This window comes from Chironomus tepperi, unplaced genomic scaffold, assembly GCF_022539635.2.
Source record: "Chironomus tepperi strain 1889 unplaced genomic scaffold, CSIRO-AGI_Ctep_v1 contig_85, whole genome shotgun sequence".
Lineage (NCBI taxonomy): Eukaryota > Metazoa > Arthropoda > Insecta > Diptera > Chironomidae > Chironomus > Chironomus tepperi.
The window spans coordinates 8209123-8227568 of NW_027226207.1; the positions used below are offsets into that span (position 1 = coordinate 8209123).

Consider the following 18446-nt stretch of genomic DNA (forward strand, 5'->3'; position numbering starts at 1 on the left):
CTTACATGAAAGTAGCTGTCATAAAGACTCTTTAACTATCGGTGAAATGATTTCACCAAAATTTCATTAAATCAGTGGACACGCTAGAGTCACGTAAGCCTTTTCAATACAAAATACAAGTCGCCATCGAGCTCCGCTGCTTTAAGTCATTAACTTTGGGTTTAATTAAGCTATTTTACTGTAACGCCAAGCTTCACTTTCTGTATTTACATTGAGGTTTTTTCAAAGACCTCGTGATGAAATTTCAGATCTAGGCATTATCATTGATAGTCTAGACTAGACTTACATACGCATTTAATACATAACACGCATCTTTTTAGCATTCAAAACTTATTGCAAATATTCCATTGTTAAACTCTTTAAACACGCATAAATGTATAATTAACAGCACCACATAGAAGCTGCTTCAATCCATCCAAAAAACTTTCATTTCTTTGTTTTTAAATTCTAGTAAGTTTTCGCTTTTGTTCCATAATTTTAACATTTTAATTGCAGATATAGCACCGGCTGTAACAGCGAATGAAATAACAGACATAAAGCTCAAGCCAAGCAGTTACTCATGATAAAAAAATGTCATTCAAGAAATTTGTTAAATACTTCTTCATCAAAATGACAATGGAACGAAAGCATAACACTGAATTTTATAATCGCGACTGCATGAACTAGATATTATGTCGCATAAATTATGTAAGTCTGTAATCAAGAAAATGTTTTTTTGTTTTTTCGGAGGTGCTGAAGTGAATTAAATGGCCAAAATGCACTTAATTTGCCCGATCGGTACACTTTTGGGAGTTGATCATGTGGTAGCTTAATTGAAGAGTAACTTAGTTTGTACCCGAGCAGCAAACTATAAATAGATCTCACATTTTGTAGTTAAAATGATCAAAAGCAGTCGTTAAGTCTAGTTTGTGTCATTTTACTGTTAAGTCTGGAACGAAGTAATGAACGAACAACTGTTTTGTGTTGCTCGGGTTGGTCTATTGCACTAAGTGTTCATCAATTAATACTTAATGACCATATGTCTATTACATGAACGATTTTTAGAATTTTGAAAGATTCGTCCGAAATTGTAAGCTTGTAACCTTACACGAATTATAAAATACAGCCGAAAACTGCAGGTCTGCCCATCTAAAACACAAGAAAATGCAATCCTGCTCATCAAAAACACCGGAAATTCAGACCTGCGTTGCTTGACTGATTCCTAGAATTCTATTGATCTGGCTAAGACTTTACTAGCTTTAAGAATCACCTTTTTATGAATTTTTGGTCACTTTTAGTCACAAGATATGGCTGTTTGTCACATAATCATTTTTTTGCTGTCCAATTAACTCCTGGGAATTTAATTTCTTGATTAAATTGAGTTTTTTTGAAGATTATATCCAGAAAGTCACTATTTTTTGGTATTTTTGGATAGTTTTGTAGGTTATGTGCTTATATAGAACTTTATAATAAGCAGCAAACCACTAAAAATCTTAAAAATTCCACTTTATCAAAAAATCACTGCTTAAAATTACTCAAGCAGTTCCTATCCTCTCCACGATCACTTTATAACTAAACTTAATTTCCACATATATCCTTAATATTCACTATATTTTCTTGATCCACCGCAAGTGTTAACACAACGATCGTTGATGATCGACTGAAAATCTTTTTCTTTCCCCAACCTGAAGCTGCTGTTGTTTCAGATGAAAAAAAAGGTAAAATTGCAAGTCGCGCGACAACTTTTTTTTTCTTTACTTCCAAAAATACAAGAAAGAGAAGAAAAATTAGCAACAGCATAAAAATTTTCGAAGGTTGAAGATGTTGTATAAAGGGACTGTGTCGATATATAAGTTTTAAGAAATAATGGATGATAAAGAGGCCAACCTCAACGAGAAATTGTCTGTGGCAACTTTTTCCCTTTCAGAATTCATGTTTTGTTTAATGGCTGTGTGTGAGACTACGTCTGTCGTATGATAAGGTCATTTATTGATGATAAATTTACTATGTGGAATTGAGTTATAGGTTAAATATATTAATTATAAAATGTAAGGTAATCAGTGAGCTTTATCGATGGAGGTTAAATCTGTAAGGGGGAGCAAGGTAGCTTGGGCTATATTGTGTTCAGCATTGGTGGATATTTATCTGTAGAATCTGAATTTAAGCTTCAATTTAGTAGATTAATATTGCATATTTACATATTCTTCAAATTTGCATATCAACTTTAATCTTAATTCAAGAATTTAAAGGAAATTCCCATCAAATATTCATAATTATCTTAGAATCATCATCAATGTGCAAGTATAGCTTGTGAATATTTACAATTTCTGATTCTACTTACCTACTTACTTACTTATTTACATATGTTGCTAAACGTCGATTTGGAGTTATTTAGCTCAAGTTTATTTGATTTTATACTAAATTCGAGTCAACTTTGAACTTTGTCTACTTGTTAGTCACAGGCTAGAATTTTCTGATGTGTCAATTTTATAAAATTTTAGGATCGAGATGACTCTGGAATCGAAAACTTGAAATTGACTCAAATGTTGTGTGGAATCTAAACAAAACCCGAGTCGACTCTGTCTTCAGAACCTTAGTTAGCAGCTTTTACTCCAAATTTGGGTTTCTTGAACTCTTGATTTCATTAAACTTTCAAAATTTCAAACTTTCAAAATACAAAGATTCTTACTTTAAATTCCGATTTCATTCTTATTAACTTACTTCCTTATCGAAGGCGCACGGAGGCCCATTGTCGTATTTACAATTCGTCGGAAGCTGAATCTGTCTTTAGATAACTTCTGCCAGTTTCTAATTCCCAGCACTTTTGCATCGTTGCTTACACAGCAATATCAAGAGCTCTTTGGTCTACCTAAAAATTTTTTTCCGTCCAGAAAGTCATCAGTTGACCATTTTCATACATTAGCTTTTATACAGCATTCAAGGATTAAATTATGCAATATCAAAATGCATTTAGGATTATTTTATGTTGCTAACTCACTCTACAATTAAGGATAAGATTAAATTACTAAACATTAAGTGAATATCAGAGTCTTAAACTCAAAAAGCATGTAAATGCCAAAGTTCACTGTAAAATAGCTTAAAAGCATCATTTTACAATCCAAAAATGCCAAAAATATCCGAAAATCTTCAATTATCTTTAAATCGATGCTCAATTTATATTGTACAATACTAAATCTACTTCCAATTTACACAATCCAGCTTCAATTTTTAAATTCAACAAAACAAACAAAACAATAAAAAATTTCACTCCAAAAAGGCTGCATGTAATGCACACGTCTCTTAATTTAAATCGAAATAATCTGCAATCAATGAATTTTGAGTCTTTCACATTTTGAAAGTATGACATTGAAATACTTTTCGCTGACTCTTTTTTTGTTTCTCTTCATGCACTCGCAAATGTTACGAAAGACATGCATATAAGTGCATATTGGGCTAGGTCCATTCGTAAAAAAAAATGTTGAAAATGAGAGTGGATGAAAGTCTTTAAAGCAGGGCAAGGAAAGGTGTTGAATTCGAAAATTGTTCATGCAAACCGGTTTGATTGCATATTAATGCATGGCTGAGCTTGTGTAAATTCCTTTGTGGAGATGATCAAAAGTTTTTCCTCATTAAATAAGATCATAAAATTCTCATACATCAAATAATTTCCAACATTTTCCATCTATCATCCACAAAATAAAAACTTTTGAACATAGAAAAAGTTGTCATCATGATGATATTCATGGACTAGCCACTGTGTCATCTCTAGGAATGGATGAGTTTTTTTTTATGATTCAAAGTTTGACATAAAGGAAATAATGATCACAAGTGGAAAGTATTTGGTATGTCAAAGAGTTTGGGGAATGAGTTTTATGACGTAAATGAGAAGTCATGATGAATTTAATGAGTTTTCAGGATGTTTCGTTGGTTTTTTGCAGTTTTAAATTACTTTAATTTGAAAGTCGAAATAGGTCAGTGACAAACTGCATCGACTTATGGGACTAATTGTTATGTTCACAACGACACATTAATCATGAGTTCGAAACTCTTTTGCTTCATTGCTGAATTCAAGTCCCCTATCCTGTAATTTAGTAAAATAAGGATTTGTACTGAACTTGTTTAATTTATAAGAATGCATAGAAAGTACAATACTGTACATTGTGGAGTGTCTAACCGATGGGATAAAGCTGGCTTAAAACATTCGTTAAATGCAACAATCGTCATCCTTTGGCTCTAACTTATGGTTCTGTAGTTGGAATTTCAGGGTCATTTCGATCTCAAGAATTCATTTAAGTCGACACATCACGAATCCTTGTTATGGATACATATTTATCCAAGCAGACAAAGAGGACGGTCAATTATTCGATTCTTAAATCAAACTTTATAACTCGAGTGGCACAAATGAAGAAGGCTCAGCCACTGAGCTCTTTAGGCGCCGCTGAAGTTCATTTATTTACAGAAAATGGAAGTCGCCTCTAATTTGCTGCGAAAGCTAACATGAGTCGCCTGTATTTCACTCTGGAAGTCACTCCGACGATCAATCCATTTAGTGATTATAATAGAGATTTAGCTGATTTTTCTTCGTTTGGTTCGCTTGGGCAAGATATCTTTAAAAATACTAAACCACTTACATTAAAACCTCCAATATAATCCACAAACCAACGATTCCTTCCCAAATTACCTCATTTCCATCACAAATTACCCACCAAAGAAAAGAATCCTCTGCATAAACTTAATTTTCTGCATTGCAATACTTTTAAGTTTGTCTGAGTTCAGACAATGTCCTCCATCAACAGAATATCTACAAAATAAAGCGATGATGATGATAATTGCGTAACAAGTTGCTTCATCATCCGATGAGATGGAGAGAAATAAAAAATATAAAATGAGAGTTACTGCTATTGTCACTGTCATGATAAACTTTAGTAGACTACAATAAATGAATGAGCGTGGAATGTAAAACCTTTTTGGTTTTGTGTGAAGCATAAAGGAAAATGATGTTAATGAAGTTGAAAAAAAGTTCGACATTTTTTACTGACAATGTATGATGAAAATATGCAAGTGTAATGCTGAAAAATTAATTATAATACAAAATGAGATTAAAGATGAAGAATTGCAATTGGATGGAAGTTAATTTTTATCAATTATTCATTTATGTCGTTTTCACTTTTTGCATGATTAATGCAATTTAATTCGGTTTGATGATGAAAATTGATGTGCTCGAATTTATTACTTTGTTTTCTTTTGTTTGTAATGAATGATTTATTTAATAATTTAATGAAAAATGAGGCTTGCATCTGTTTTATGCTTATTATTCAGTTTGTTGGACATACAGATCAATTGTAATCCATGATCGCGACATTTATAGGGGATAAATGATAACTCTATTCCTAACAGGCATAGAACATACTTTCATGGTACAGAAAAACGATTACGGTACCTAAAAGAGGTCTTTTTCCCTTTTAGTGAATGGATGGCTACCGTCCGCAATTTTGAATACCAAGAATATGTCTCGTCATTTCAAAAACGTGACTCATGTTAAGCTGCACCTTCAAAAATTCGGTTTTAGAATCATTTCTATTCAATAATTAACTTTAAAATGACAATCCATAGTCCATGGCAAATAATAATTGCTATTTACTTGAAAAATGCAGTTCTTGAATTGCATAAGTCAGCTAATCGATCCAAAATCCAACATCAGTCAAGATGTAAGTAGTTAACTCTAACAATTCTAGAATGAATCTAGCTATTAAAATTTTAATGTTGAGGTCTCGAACGACCTCTTGTCCCTCTCTCATTGGACTGATTGTGTCTACTAATTGGCAAGTCATCTACTAATTGCCAATCAGTCAAATAATTAATAAAGTTTCTTCATACTACCAATGTCAAGCGACATGTGATTCATTTCTGTAACTTTACTGACAGATTGACCACCAGGTAGACAGACAACATTACAACATAAGTCGATCGAGTATGAATGTCATCATTTTAATCTAATCTTGAGTTCCTATGATAAACATCTACTAATCAATACAATAAAATAATTAAACCGATCGATATTACTAAATACAAATTTTTCCTGTACATTCTATAAATATCCTTGTGTAATATTTACAAAATTTCTGTAAACATTCAGCTCATCAAGCTCCAAAATTAATTTAATCAACCGAAAGAAGAAAAAAAAATGTTTTTCATAAAAAGCTAATGGAAAAAATTTTCCCAATAAACATAAAACATTTTTGTGTTTTCAGTCAGTTTCAACTAGTTCCAAAACATATAACCATGACTAACTTTTTTGAATAGACATTACAGCCATAACATATTAAGTCTCAATGCCTTAATGAAATAACGGCTTACAACAGTGATGGGGAACCTTTTGCACACATTGGTGGTTATTTAAGGCAAGATCCGTACATGGTGTACGATGTAGAGCATTTTTAAGAATTTTAAGTGCCGCAGCACACAAGTTGCCCATCACTGCCACAGTTTACACCATTTTTCCATCAACCCTCACATTTTCCATTCACCACTGAGTCGCATCATTATTAATTAACTGACAAAAAGGAGTGAACTTTATGTACACAAATTAATAGCAACATCCACTCATGTGACATATTTTCTCACGTTCAATTGGAGTGATTTTTCATAGCTCAAGTGAGTAAAAAACTGATGATGAAGCACAGAAGCCTCAATGAGTTGCCATAAATGAAGAAGAACTGAAAAAAAATCAATAAAATTGTGTGAAGCACAAAAAAGAGACATTTATTTTCAGAATATTTCAGCATGTCGACAGATATTCTATTATTTCTCATCTATTGCCTTCATGTCAGCATGTACATGAGTCACAGTGCCATCGCAGGGGTTGGGTTTAGTGGATATCGCGAGAATTTAGGTGGATTTTGGGATTTTTTCATGAAAAACCCCTAGAAAATTGAAGAAGGGATGGGGTTTGACCCCATCTACCCCGCCCCTACCTGAATACACCCCTGCATCAGTCAGGAACATAAGAAATTTCTTTGTATTTTTTCTTTCATGTCACAAATCAATTCTGATTCTTCTATGAATTAAATCAGCAGAACATCAAGTCAATCCTTAAAGTCTGACTGCCAATTCGATTCATTCTTGTCGATAAGCAGCTGCTGCCAAAATTCACAACTGAAAAAATCTTTAATGTTGAATAAGTTTTTATTCCATTGCATTTAAGAGCAACAACATTGTAGCTCAGTCAGTTGAATGAAAAGAATGCTGTTGTGCAATGCACGACCTTGAAAAGCATTTATTGATTTTACTTGGCTGTGCTGTGTTGGATGTTTGGAACTGTTTTTTCGGCATTTTATGAAAATTTCTTGTGAATTTGGCAATTTAAGGAATTAAGATCATCAAAATTTTACAGTTAATAACCTAATTTAAGTATGACTGGATATGACTACGTAAACAAATTTTTATTGCTGGATCTACAAGCCATGACGACAAAAAAAAAATCAATAAAGTTCATGAGCTTTTTTAAAATAGCATGTGAATAACTTATGATAATGCAGTAAACACTTAGTTTTTGGTAAGGCGTTCAACCTTTTGGCCCCTTTTGGTAGTGGAGCTTGTGTAAATTAAGTGAATATGCTGCATTGTAAATTTAGGTGGTTTTTGGGTTAAATTTGATTGATGTGGTCAGAGAATATGAGAGAGGACATGATCAATTAAAGATGAAATAATGTTCAATAAATGGATGAAATTTGAATAGATATATTATTTTTTAGAGGAGCATCAGTGGCAGATAAAGCTTCTTGATAGCAAAATTCTTAATCTCGGTCTTAGTCTCGAGGATTAATTGAATAGGAGACTTTAAAAAACCTTATTTGCAATTAAAAATTGCCAAAGCACACTCAACCTTAGAAAATTTGTCACGACCCCTGAACGACCTCAATGTGTAACATCAGTATGCTTGAGACATGAATTTTCAGACACAAGAGATTAAACACTGACGCAAAAAATCAACCAGAAATACACACGTCTTCAAAAAGCCGGAAAAAAGTGTTTTGAGGCTTGCATGACTCTAGCGGTGAACCGGAATTTACTGAATCTAACCCAAAGCCAGAGTGACGTCAAAGCTTTGAGAACAACATTTAAATGTCCAATTTAGTAAGATTCCATAGTCAACTAACCGCCACAGTGTAACCTGAACCATTTACGCATTTAAAGTTCGTCAAATGCTGGATAAGTCTTCTGCCAATTTCTAACTTTCAGCATTTTGGAATCAATGATTGCTCATACAGTAATCCCATGAGCTCTTAGGTCTACCTCGATGATCAACCCTATCTACTCAATATAAAGTTTAAAGTCTTATCAATACCCATTCCTATCAGTACCTAAAACATTACCAAACAGTGAAAAAATCACAGCATCACAATGCTAATCCATAACAGAATCAACTAACTGATAACAGACATCAAAAAGTAAACAGCACATTCAGCTCGCTCTTCAAACATTTGCCATCATAAGCTTCAAATATTAAGCCATTTGCAACACATTTCTAATGCTCATATCGACTTATGTCCAGGCTGATGCCTTAATACTCGAAAAAAAAATTAGAACAGCACTTTACTCATAAGCCGATTTTCAAATGATGATAAATCAATAACATTCATCATTTTAGTCAGAGACGACGATGAAGAAATGAGAACTAAAGGAAGAAAAAAAATGTAGAACATGCTGATGATGACGTCATCAATGAACAAATCGAAAATTAAAAAATTTGTGCATTGCAGAAGAATGTTGAGGATGTGCATAAAAACATGCGCAGATATTTTTTTTTATATTTTTAATGTTCAAAAACTACTTCAAAATTATGTTTTTTTATTCTTGAATGTCCTTGCAGGTTGAAACATTGAAAGTGCAATATTTTGTGTAAAGTGTGAAAGGATTGACAACGACTGGATTGATAAGGAAAAAGGTTCGATAATTTATGTACCAAAAAGGACAATTTATCAGTGAATTGTAAACGAATTTCCATTTAATTTAACGGTTATTCAATTGTGGATACACATTGTTGTTACATCATTGCTAGCTGCATGACGAAAAGAGACGGAAAATGTCGATTGCATAACGCTCCGTGACCTTGAACTTCAAAGAGCACAGAATATATTTTATTTTATTGCTACATTAATTTTTTTATGACACAAAATAAATAAAAGAATTTTTTTTTTATGATTGAATTGAGAAATGCTAAGGATTTTAATTGAATTTACTAGGGGTAGAAGGTAAAGGACGGATTTGTTGAGTTTTACTGTTTTGATGATTTTTGTTTAGGCACTTGGAATGTAATTGTAAGGATGTTTGGTTGCAAATGTGAGATGAAGTGGGTCGGTGGCGCATTAGTTTAGTACTTCGGTATCCAATTATTGCAATACACTGACTCAGCGGTCATGGGTTCGAGACTCGGCAGGAGAAATATTCCCACTAAAACGCGACTTACAGTGTTCCTTTGATGGTTACAGACAGGAATGTTTTCTCAAAGGTCTGATTCTGACTTCACTCAAAACTGGATGTAACTGGATCTAATGAGTGCAGAAGGCTGACACATCTTTACTCGTTCAAAACAATAATTTGCCGCAAATCACTCTAGTGCAGCTCTGGATCCTTAATGATGTGAATTCTTAAAGGTTTATTGCTTTTAAATGGTGGCATTAAAGATGAATCGACAAAATACTGTAGTTTGTTGAATTTTTAGTGCCTTTCTGATTCTAAATATTGATGAGAAGTACTTAATTTACCTCTACAAGGCGATCAGATGAATGTCATCCTCAATTTGAAGCATTTACACTGTCAAAAATCTTTCTAAAAATACATATCCTCGACGATTCAACAACCAGCACCTTCATCTCCTCCTTCCCTCTTCCTCAATTTTCATCAATCCCCTTCATTATCAACCACTTCATCATCCATAAATCCACATGTAAAAATTCCTTCTCATCCAATAATTTTTTGATTTTTCAGTCAATAAATTTCACACATTATTTAATTAGCACTGCATACATAACATCCAATGGACATAGACGTGTAAAAAAATTCAAAAATTCCAAAACAGGAAATTGCTTAATTTTTCCCTCAATTAACTAGAATAAATAACATTTTGACGCATTCAAGTTGAAAATTAACAGGATTTTCAATTAATTTTCTCATCATCATCAAGGACACTCGAGTCCAATTATGTCTAAGCAACAGTCAAATTTGTCAGATTACCCTTCATCCCATTGTCAACTTCGTCATCATAATTTTTAAATTGAATTAAAATCACCAAATAGGTTGTACATGCGGAAATTATATTATAAAATAGCGACATGTCAATCGAGAAGAAATTATTGGCTGTAAATTCAGTTTTTAAATGAATTGATTGAAGTGCAAACATGTCGACGAGATCTGTGATGTCATCTTCGTTGGCTTCGTAGCTGAATTTTCTCAAATATTGTGAGCAGGTTTCGATCTGGAATTGAGATGAAGAGAAATTTTGGGGTGAATGTTTGAATCTAGTGATGCAGCTGTTGGTGCCAAAATGACACAAATTGGTAGATCAATCTCAGGTTGGCATGACTCTAAATTAATGGTGGATTTGGCTTAAATCCGACACCATGCTAGAGTTACGACCGTCTGGTGATGTATTTTGGATTAATTAACGGACTTGTGGCGTTTAAAATGCTTTAAAGGTACTTATAGAAGGCAGTGATCTTGTTGTCAGTGTTATGACTTGCTCAGCAACTGTATTAGACACCAACTCAATATTTCAGGCTTCTAATTGATTGCAGAAGTCAGAACAGACATTCCTGAACTCTAATTATGTAATTTGTGCTTAAAGTGCTTAATATGCAATTAGATGGATATAATTGCATATTAAGCACTTTTAGCTCTTTTAGACAAAGAGTCAATGTCATGCCATAATTCTCAACAATCAATCAGTAAGCCTCTATTAGCATCCATAAGCATGCAATTTCCTTCCAAATTATGTCATTAGATTCATTTAATTCCAATTTAATCCCAAACATCAAAAGCTAAAGTCCTTCAAAAAAATATCCATAGCCATAAACCCCAAATCTCCCCACAAATCCATCAAAAGCAAAAAAAAAATATGTTAACCTACCTCATTTCTAGTGAAATGACATGCAAGACAGCTGAATGTGATTTTCATTGCATTCGGAAAAAGCCAAACAAAATAGATGAAAACTTTGTCTTTTGATGCTTCCCATCCATCATAGTATGTTAAATAGAACATCATAAATATCAACGACGTCAGAAATATGAAGTCATGAGCAAAATTCATCACCAATGAGAATCCAAAAATTTGATTCAAGTCACCAACACTCGTACATAAAAGTCGATAAACTCGCGTGTATTTCATCACTTCCAAACATAATTTACTTTTAGTTTCAAACATTTTTTCCAAAGTTTCCGGTGGGAATCGAACGACTTCCTTAAGTTTCTGGTTGAGTTGATAAGTTCGGAGAAATATTGCTGATACGTAAAAGATGAAGACTAAAGTAAATATGCCTGATATTGATGCAAGAAGTAAGTAGTTGATGTTGAACATTGTTGAGGTTAAAACAGCTAATTCCTCAATTTTAACAACTAATTTCAAACATACTCCAAAGTAGTAACCCAAAATTGCAGCAACACAAGCTAATGAGATGTTCCTGAACATTGCTGGATCCATTGACGACCGGAAGGAAGTGAATAGCAATTCATCAATTTTCTGCAATTTTTCCATAAAATTAATCTGCGAATGTCGTGTTATAATTGAATTGAACATGAAATAAAAGCTGCAAATAGCTGTGGCTATAACTTCTACAGTAACAACCATGAATCTTGTATGCTTAGTTCTATCGTTGAGATCTGAGTGGAATAAACATGAAAAAACAGCATAAAAACCCACAAAAATTGCATTTCCATACCTGTTTTCAAAACATTCATGTAGTAATCGTATCCAAAATACGTATTAAGTGCCAGAATCAAACCGATGACAGCTACAGATATAACCACTTGCATCAAATCGGTCACAAACTTCTTTTGATTATTCTCATAACGAAATGAAACCAAACGAAATACCTGCTGGCTCCGTATAATCCATTTCATTGAATCAAACAGATGTGAATTCATGTCTGTATCTCGGTCAGTGCAAAGACAATTTTTTTAGGTCCAATAGACTCAAAAGTTCAAAGAAAATTAAATGACAATTTTTAATATCTTTTTTATTCATGTGCTACCAATCCAATTTAATTAATTAAGTGGAACAATAACCAAAAAAACGGAATTCAATTAAACGGACAAAATAATCGATAAAAATATCGTTGAAAGTATCACAATGATTGATAATTTAATTTTTAGTTTCTCTTCAATATTTCTTATTAGTGATCAAAAAATTAACGGTTTTGAAAAATTTGAATTTATTGTGGTGAATTAAAATTCACCAAAGCTCTTGATTTTCAACAACTGACATGTGAAATCAAACAGTTTCTTGACTTCATTAAAATCTTTTGATTTTGGATGTGATTTGTCGTAGTAGCAGTTACTTAAGTATGTTCCGCCTTTTCCTTCGAGGTATGGACTTATTGCTGCATAGACAATTGTGCGGGATCCTGATTCGGGGGTCTGGAATTGGAAGTTTTAAGAATGTAAGTCATCAGAGCTGGAAATCGAATGACTTTATATGAAAAAGTCTACTAGACTTAATGCCTTCTTCTTGGATTGTGGTTTATGGGACCGAACATGAATTTGACCAAATTATGGATTGATTCAAGTGGAATTTCGGTCGATCTCATTGAACCACATCCAGTTCTAGAATTAATTGTAAAAATAATTGGCAAATAATATACAAACCTTATAGAAAACATCCTTAAACCACGGAATAGCTGTGTTGCTTGAATATTGGAACAAATCAGTATTTACTATTCCTGGATGAGGTGCATGTGATTGAATTTTCAGTCCACGTTCCTTAAAAATCACTTCAAGATATTTTGTGAAATAAACCTGTGCTAATTTACTCTTGCCGTAAGCGTCTGTTGGATAGTAGTATTTTCTGATGAAAAAGGAATGAAAATTGGGAAATTAAAACTTTGATTGGAATTTAAATGGTTTAAGGGAGTTCCAGGAGTTGCTGTTTGCTGTATCTTATCTAGGGTTTCACCAAGAACCACTGGATAGCAGTTTTGGCTGTTCCTAATAATTGGTTCAAGGCAGCAGATCTGGAGTTTAGGACGAATCTTAATATGATCCATACTGGATGCACATTCCCTAGGGTATAGCGATCAGCCTTGTCTGCAACAAGCCACATTTCGTACAAAACAAAAATCTACCTACTTGCAATTAAAATCATCATAATCCATATCAGCAACTCTATGGATACAGCTCGATACATTGACAACCCTAACATTCTTTCCATCATTTGATTCAGTTCCTTTTATCAGCTCCGGTAACAATAAATGAGTCAATAAGAAATGTCCCAAGTAGTTGATTGCCATTTGTGACTCAAATCCATCCTTAGTTTCATAGTATGGAGTTGCCATAACACCGGCTAAAATGGTAAATCAGTTCATTGATCTCTTCCAATATTGGAATTTAAAATATTTTCATCAAATTCGAAAATATGTAAATTCTATTATTGACTATCGCGAAACTTACCGTTATTTATCAAAATATGGATAGCTGGAAATGATTGTTTCACTTTCGCGGCAAACTGACGAACTGATTCCATATCTCCTGTATCACATTGGAGGTATGTGATGTTATTTTTGCATAAATCAACTCCGATGGCTGTTTCGACTGATTTTTTAGATGATTCTGGGTTTCTGACACCTAAATGAGGAATTAGGGATAGGAATAGATATTAGGTGCATGTTTATATTAAGCACAGACAAATTTATGAATTCAATTAGAGGTTTCAGACTTAAAACGAGTCAAATTTGACTTTATTGCTCCCAACAGCACAACCTGTTTGCTAGTATATCGTAACATCGTCGTATCAACCACAAAAATTACGGTTTGTCGCATTGCATTGCTCGGATTGTTTTAAATCCAGCCGCGTACAACAATTTCATCAATAAATCTTAAGACATTTCATGTCTGGAATGTAAAACTCGAACATTTCGTGTAACTTTACAAATCCCAAAACATTGACTACTTTTAATCCAAATGCAGGTCTTTCCTGTTGATATTTAAGGTCGACATCAAGTCAACATCATAATAGTCTAATCTTGGTCTAATCATTGATGACATCAAAACAATATAAAACCGGTAAAGTTAAACTTACCCATAACAACTTTCATTTCGCATCTTAATAGCTTCTTAACAACATGAAGGCCAATTCCTGAAAAATATTTTAGGGAATTTAGTAGAAGATTCTGTTTAGAGATTGTTAATTAATGACTTTAAAATTTGATTTGGATTTTCAGCAATTATTTTAAAGATGTGATTAGTTGGCCACTTCAAATTTTAAGATTTTATGCATATTATAGCTCTTTGGAATCATTTGAATGTTGTGTAGCACTTGTTTGCCTAATTGGTTGGACTACAGAAGAGTCTAACTCAAAAAGTCGAAAATATGCCACAAGCTGCTGCTGTATAAGAAGTCTCCCGAGTAGCACAAGCTCTAACAGGTAAAGAGAAAGCTTTTCGATATCGTAGTTGTCTTTCTGTAATATAAAAGCATGCTCTTTGCCTGTTAGGCAATTCAATTTATCGTTACTAAGTCCAACACCAGGACAGCATGACTCTAGCATGATGCTGATACTGAATTTAAACCGAATCCGGCATTATGTCAGCATTACAAAGGCCTGGAGCTGGATATTTGATAAATTGATCGATTTTTGCTATTCGGGTCTAACACAGCGTTTACGAATAAGGGACAGAGAAGTTGAATTCCACAAGTTTTTCCATTACATAACATCCAAATGACCCCTATCACTGCTATTTTTATGCAGCACATGAAAATTCCAATTTAATTTCAAAATATAATAACTCACCTCTATTTCCTCCAGTAATGACAGCAATTTTATTCGGAAGACTTTCTAACTCTAAAATTTGAAAGAATCAGTGTGAAAAAAAGTTATAAAACATTTCCATAAAGTCACAACATCCATAAATAGATTCACAAACAATGTCATTCATATTTATCAACAAGCTTGCATAAATTTGACAAAAACTTGATAAATTTATTCATCAAACCACAAAATTGACAATAAAAAGTCCACTCAACTGATTCGGTTCCTCTTCCTCAATATAAAGTCTTCATTTTGCGATCTTATTCCACATAAAATTGTCCTAACTTCAATCTTAAATTCCTTCCATGTTTTTGGAAACTCTTTTGTCGATCGAAAGAAGTAAAAGAGTAAAATTGGAATAGGTGTTAATAGGGCGAAAGCAGCCGCTAACAAGTTCATCACTAAAAATATTATTTTTCTTATGTCCAACACTTCCGATGCGTGTGAAGATCAAAACGAAACTGAAAGTTAACAATGAGAAATATTTTTCTGTGACTGGTTTTTCTGGCTGAAAGATGAGAGGAACGTGAGATAAAATTTTGGGTAAACAAAAGCAGCCAACCCGAAAGAATGTAAATCAACATTTACTGATGAAAACTGGAAATGAAGAAAAAATCGAAAAAAAAGAATTAATTATTCCAGCATGTGATGTGATACACGTGAATTGGAAGTAATGATTTCTTCTTGGGATTTACTTAAGTGTAGTCGAATGATGACGCACGAAAGGTTTGGTGAGAACAAAGTTTATTGACATATCTATTGTCAGAGGTGTAGTCAGGATTTTCATTTAATATTGAGAATTGACTATAAACAGGTTGAGTTTCTGGAGGTATTTATGGAAGGTCATTGATCAAAAATGATCTGTACGGTCATTTAAGTATGTAAGTAAGTAAGATGTGTAGTCAGGAGAGGGTTTTGAAAAGGTTTGACTCGATTAGTGATGTGGTATCTCCAGAAATCTAGGCTATATCACTAAACTCTCCTTAAAACTGCTGATATTTGGCTTAAAAACTTAATTAGAGCTGCGCAAGTCGGAAAACTGCATTTTTCGTCGTAATAATGGGTCGAAATCAGTTGCCACTGAGCCTTTAATCAGATGTGAGCCTTACCTTTCATTCAGCGACTGCACTTCAGTGCCCTAACGTTAATCTGTTGGATAATAGATCTTCCCAGTCCGACACTTACTTCACCTCATTTTCATTCATTTTTTCATGTACAATATGTACAGCATGCATTTTGTCACAATACAGAGATTCCATTTAACATACAATTAAATTATTAGCAACTGTGTAAGTTGTTTTGTGGTTTTGTTTTGTTTTTGAGAAAATAAACCAGAATATTTATTAATGAAATGAAACAATTGCATAACATCTTTTGTTGCGTTTGGAACATTTCATTCATTCGGTCGGTACAAAGTAGTGTGTTGAGTCACAGGTCTTACTTTGTGTGTTTTGAAGGAAAAAATAAGTTTTATTACTTTATTGACTATCATTAATCACTGCTTGTGTTTACAATTAATTGTTTAAGTGACTTCCTACAAAAAATGAATAAAAGTTGTGCCTGCTCATCTTAAAGTCTTTTAATATTGATATGTGTACTATCTGAATAGTTGTACGTCTAGTTCTACAAAAGACTAACTAGAAAGGCAGTGACCTAAGGCAGGCGTGATTCAGGATTTTGGCCAGATGAGGCGAATTCTATCCTCACATAATGTGAACCAAACCTCAATTGGTCTGCTAAAGCTGGTTCAACGCCATTACAAGATTACTATTGCATGCTATATAGCTCCATTAACTCTCTGTCCTATCTCAATTATCACTTTTAATTCTGCTTCTTATTAAGCACAGCATACATCGAATATGCAAAATTACAAACTGATTTGAAAATTTCATAATCAACGCCAAAGAATCCATAAACTCTGATCCTTATTGGAGTTTTCATATTTTCCATGATGAACTTTACATTATTTGTGTAGACTTTGTCTCCGTATATCCAATCAGAATGGAAAAGATTCATTGATATTTCATAAGATTTAGTGTAGATTATGTTACCAAAATGACATGGAAGGAAGATCTGTAAGATCATTATGATGGCGTACATGAGTGTTGTGAAGAATAAGCCACTGTCTTCTTGGAATGTGATCTAAAGTAAGGAAAATGATTAAATTAAGTAAAATTTATTAGAGAATCGTTCGTAAATGAACTCAATTACAGGGAATGGGTAGGAATAGTTTTGAAATCTGACGATTCATAGTCAGAGCGATATTGAAGCTAAAGCACCTTTAAGTTGTCGTCAAAGTGACGTTAAGGTGCGAGATGAATTACGGAAGATTTACCGCACCGTGTCACTTGGGATATAAATGCCATGAAGCTATCCATTGTCATGAAGCAATTTCATGCTTTTCCCCTGGCAGGCAAAGATCATGCTTTCAAGAGCAGAGTAAGCTGAAAGCACACTCACTAACATGCTTAACTTGAACATTTAAGTAGATGAAGCTCTTGAAATAATGCGTATTGCCAGTTAGAGTTCACGTCCCTTCAGCAAATAGATAACATCTTCAATATGCAAATCCATCTTACCTTAGTAAAATGAAATATTGTTGAGCATAAAATTAACGAACTGAAAAATCCTTGAACCATAAAATGCAAAGCGTAATTTGCTGACACTTCATTACAAAACTCTTTAATTTGTAGATGATAGCTGATGCATGTCCGGAGGTCGACAGTGCGTTTATTCATTCTAGAGTCTTTTACTTCCTTCTTGATTGACAAAATTCTGTCAAATATTGAAAATTCTTCAATTTTCTTGGAAAAATTTGAATATTTGTGATGACTTGAGACATAAAATTGAAATTTAACAGTCTTTAAGTAGCCTTTTAGTTCCTCTAGCATTCCAATGATGTAGCACATGAAGATTATTGGATAGAAGTCCAGTACGCTGTTAACTCCAGTTGTGTATAGCGATATCATGTATACGCTGCAGGTCATAAACATATATCCACCGTCACTGTTCTTATAGTCAATATAAGATCCTGTCTTGAATGGTAAACGACGATCACTTGATAAAATTGCCATTATGAGACTTAATGTGCATATTATGTAGTGAAATAGGTAATTATACTTAGTAAGCTTTGATATTTTTGTCTCATAATGAATTATTAATGGACGTTCTTTACTTCCATAGTTACTAATTTCAAGTAAATTGCCCAACTTTTTTGTCAATCTTTTAATCCGTTCAATGTTGATGATAAAAATGTAAGATTTGATTGCTGTTAGGTAGATACTTAATGACTTGCTGAATACTTCTGTAAATTCAATCATGTCTTGTTCTATAAACAAATGTGCAAGAAGTATTGTAAGCATAATTATGCTTTGTTCCAGACAAAATAAATGCATGAACAATCCATAAAGCTTGTAGATGAATGAGACATTCCTGTCTTGCCAAACG

At 33.3% G+C, this 18446-nt stretch overlaps 2 protein-coding genes across 2 annotated transcripts; both read right to left on the reverse strand.

Moving 5' to 3' along the window:
* Positions 1-12383: 12383 nt before the first annotated feature.
* Positions 12384-15470, reverse strand: LOC139086166 (polyprenol dehydrogenase-like). The gene is made up of 7 exons (XM_070634521.1): positions 15215-15470; positions 14982-15032; positions 14270-14326; positions 13642-13815; positions 13321-13534; positions 12841-13039; positions 12384-12612 (listed from the first exon to the last, which is right to left on the reverse strand). Exons 1-7 carry the CDS (start codon positions 15396-15398, stop codon positions 12421-12423), a joined length of 1071 nt encoding a protein of 356 aa, XP_070490622.1. The 5' UTR covers positions 15399-15470; the 3' UTR covers positions 12384-12420.
* A 1019-nt stretch (positions 15471-16489) lies between these two features.
* Positions 16490-18073, reverse strand: LOC139086537 (odorant receptor 94b-like). Its single transcript, XM_070635002.1, has 2 exons — positions 17579-18073; positions 16490-17141 (listed from the first exon to the last, which is right to left on the reverse strand). Exons 1-2 carry the CDS (start codon positions 18071-18073, stop codon positions 16821-16823), a joined length of 816 nt encoding a protein of 271 aa, XP_070491103.1. The 3' UTR covers positions 16490-16820.
* Positions 18074-18446: the final 373 nt, after the last annotated feature.

Bases quoted from the DNA above. Each gene is read 5' to 3' on its own strand.
- LOC139086537 (XM_070635002.1), bottom strand. From the start codon at position 18,073: ATGGCAATTTTATCAAGTGATCGTCGTTTACCATTCAAGACAGGATCT. The intron at 17,142-17,578 runs GTAAGATGGATT...TCCTTACTTTAG, and splicing joins CAATATTTCATTTTACTAAG to ATCACATTCCAAGAAGACAG.
- LOC139086166 (XM_070634521.1), bottom strand. From the start codon at position 15,398: ATGAACTTGTTAGCGGCTGCTTTCGCCCTATTAACACCTATTCCAATT. The intron at 14,327-14,981 runs GTGAGTTATTAT...AATATTTTTCAG, and splicing joins CATTACTGGAGGAAATAGAG to GAATTGGCCTTCATGTTGTT. The intron at 13,816-14,269 runs GTAAGTTTAACT...TTCCTCATTTAG, and splicing joins CGAAATGAAAGTTGTTATGG to GTGTCAGAAACCCAGAATCA.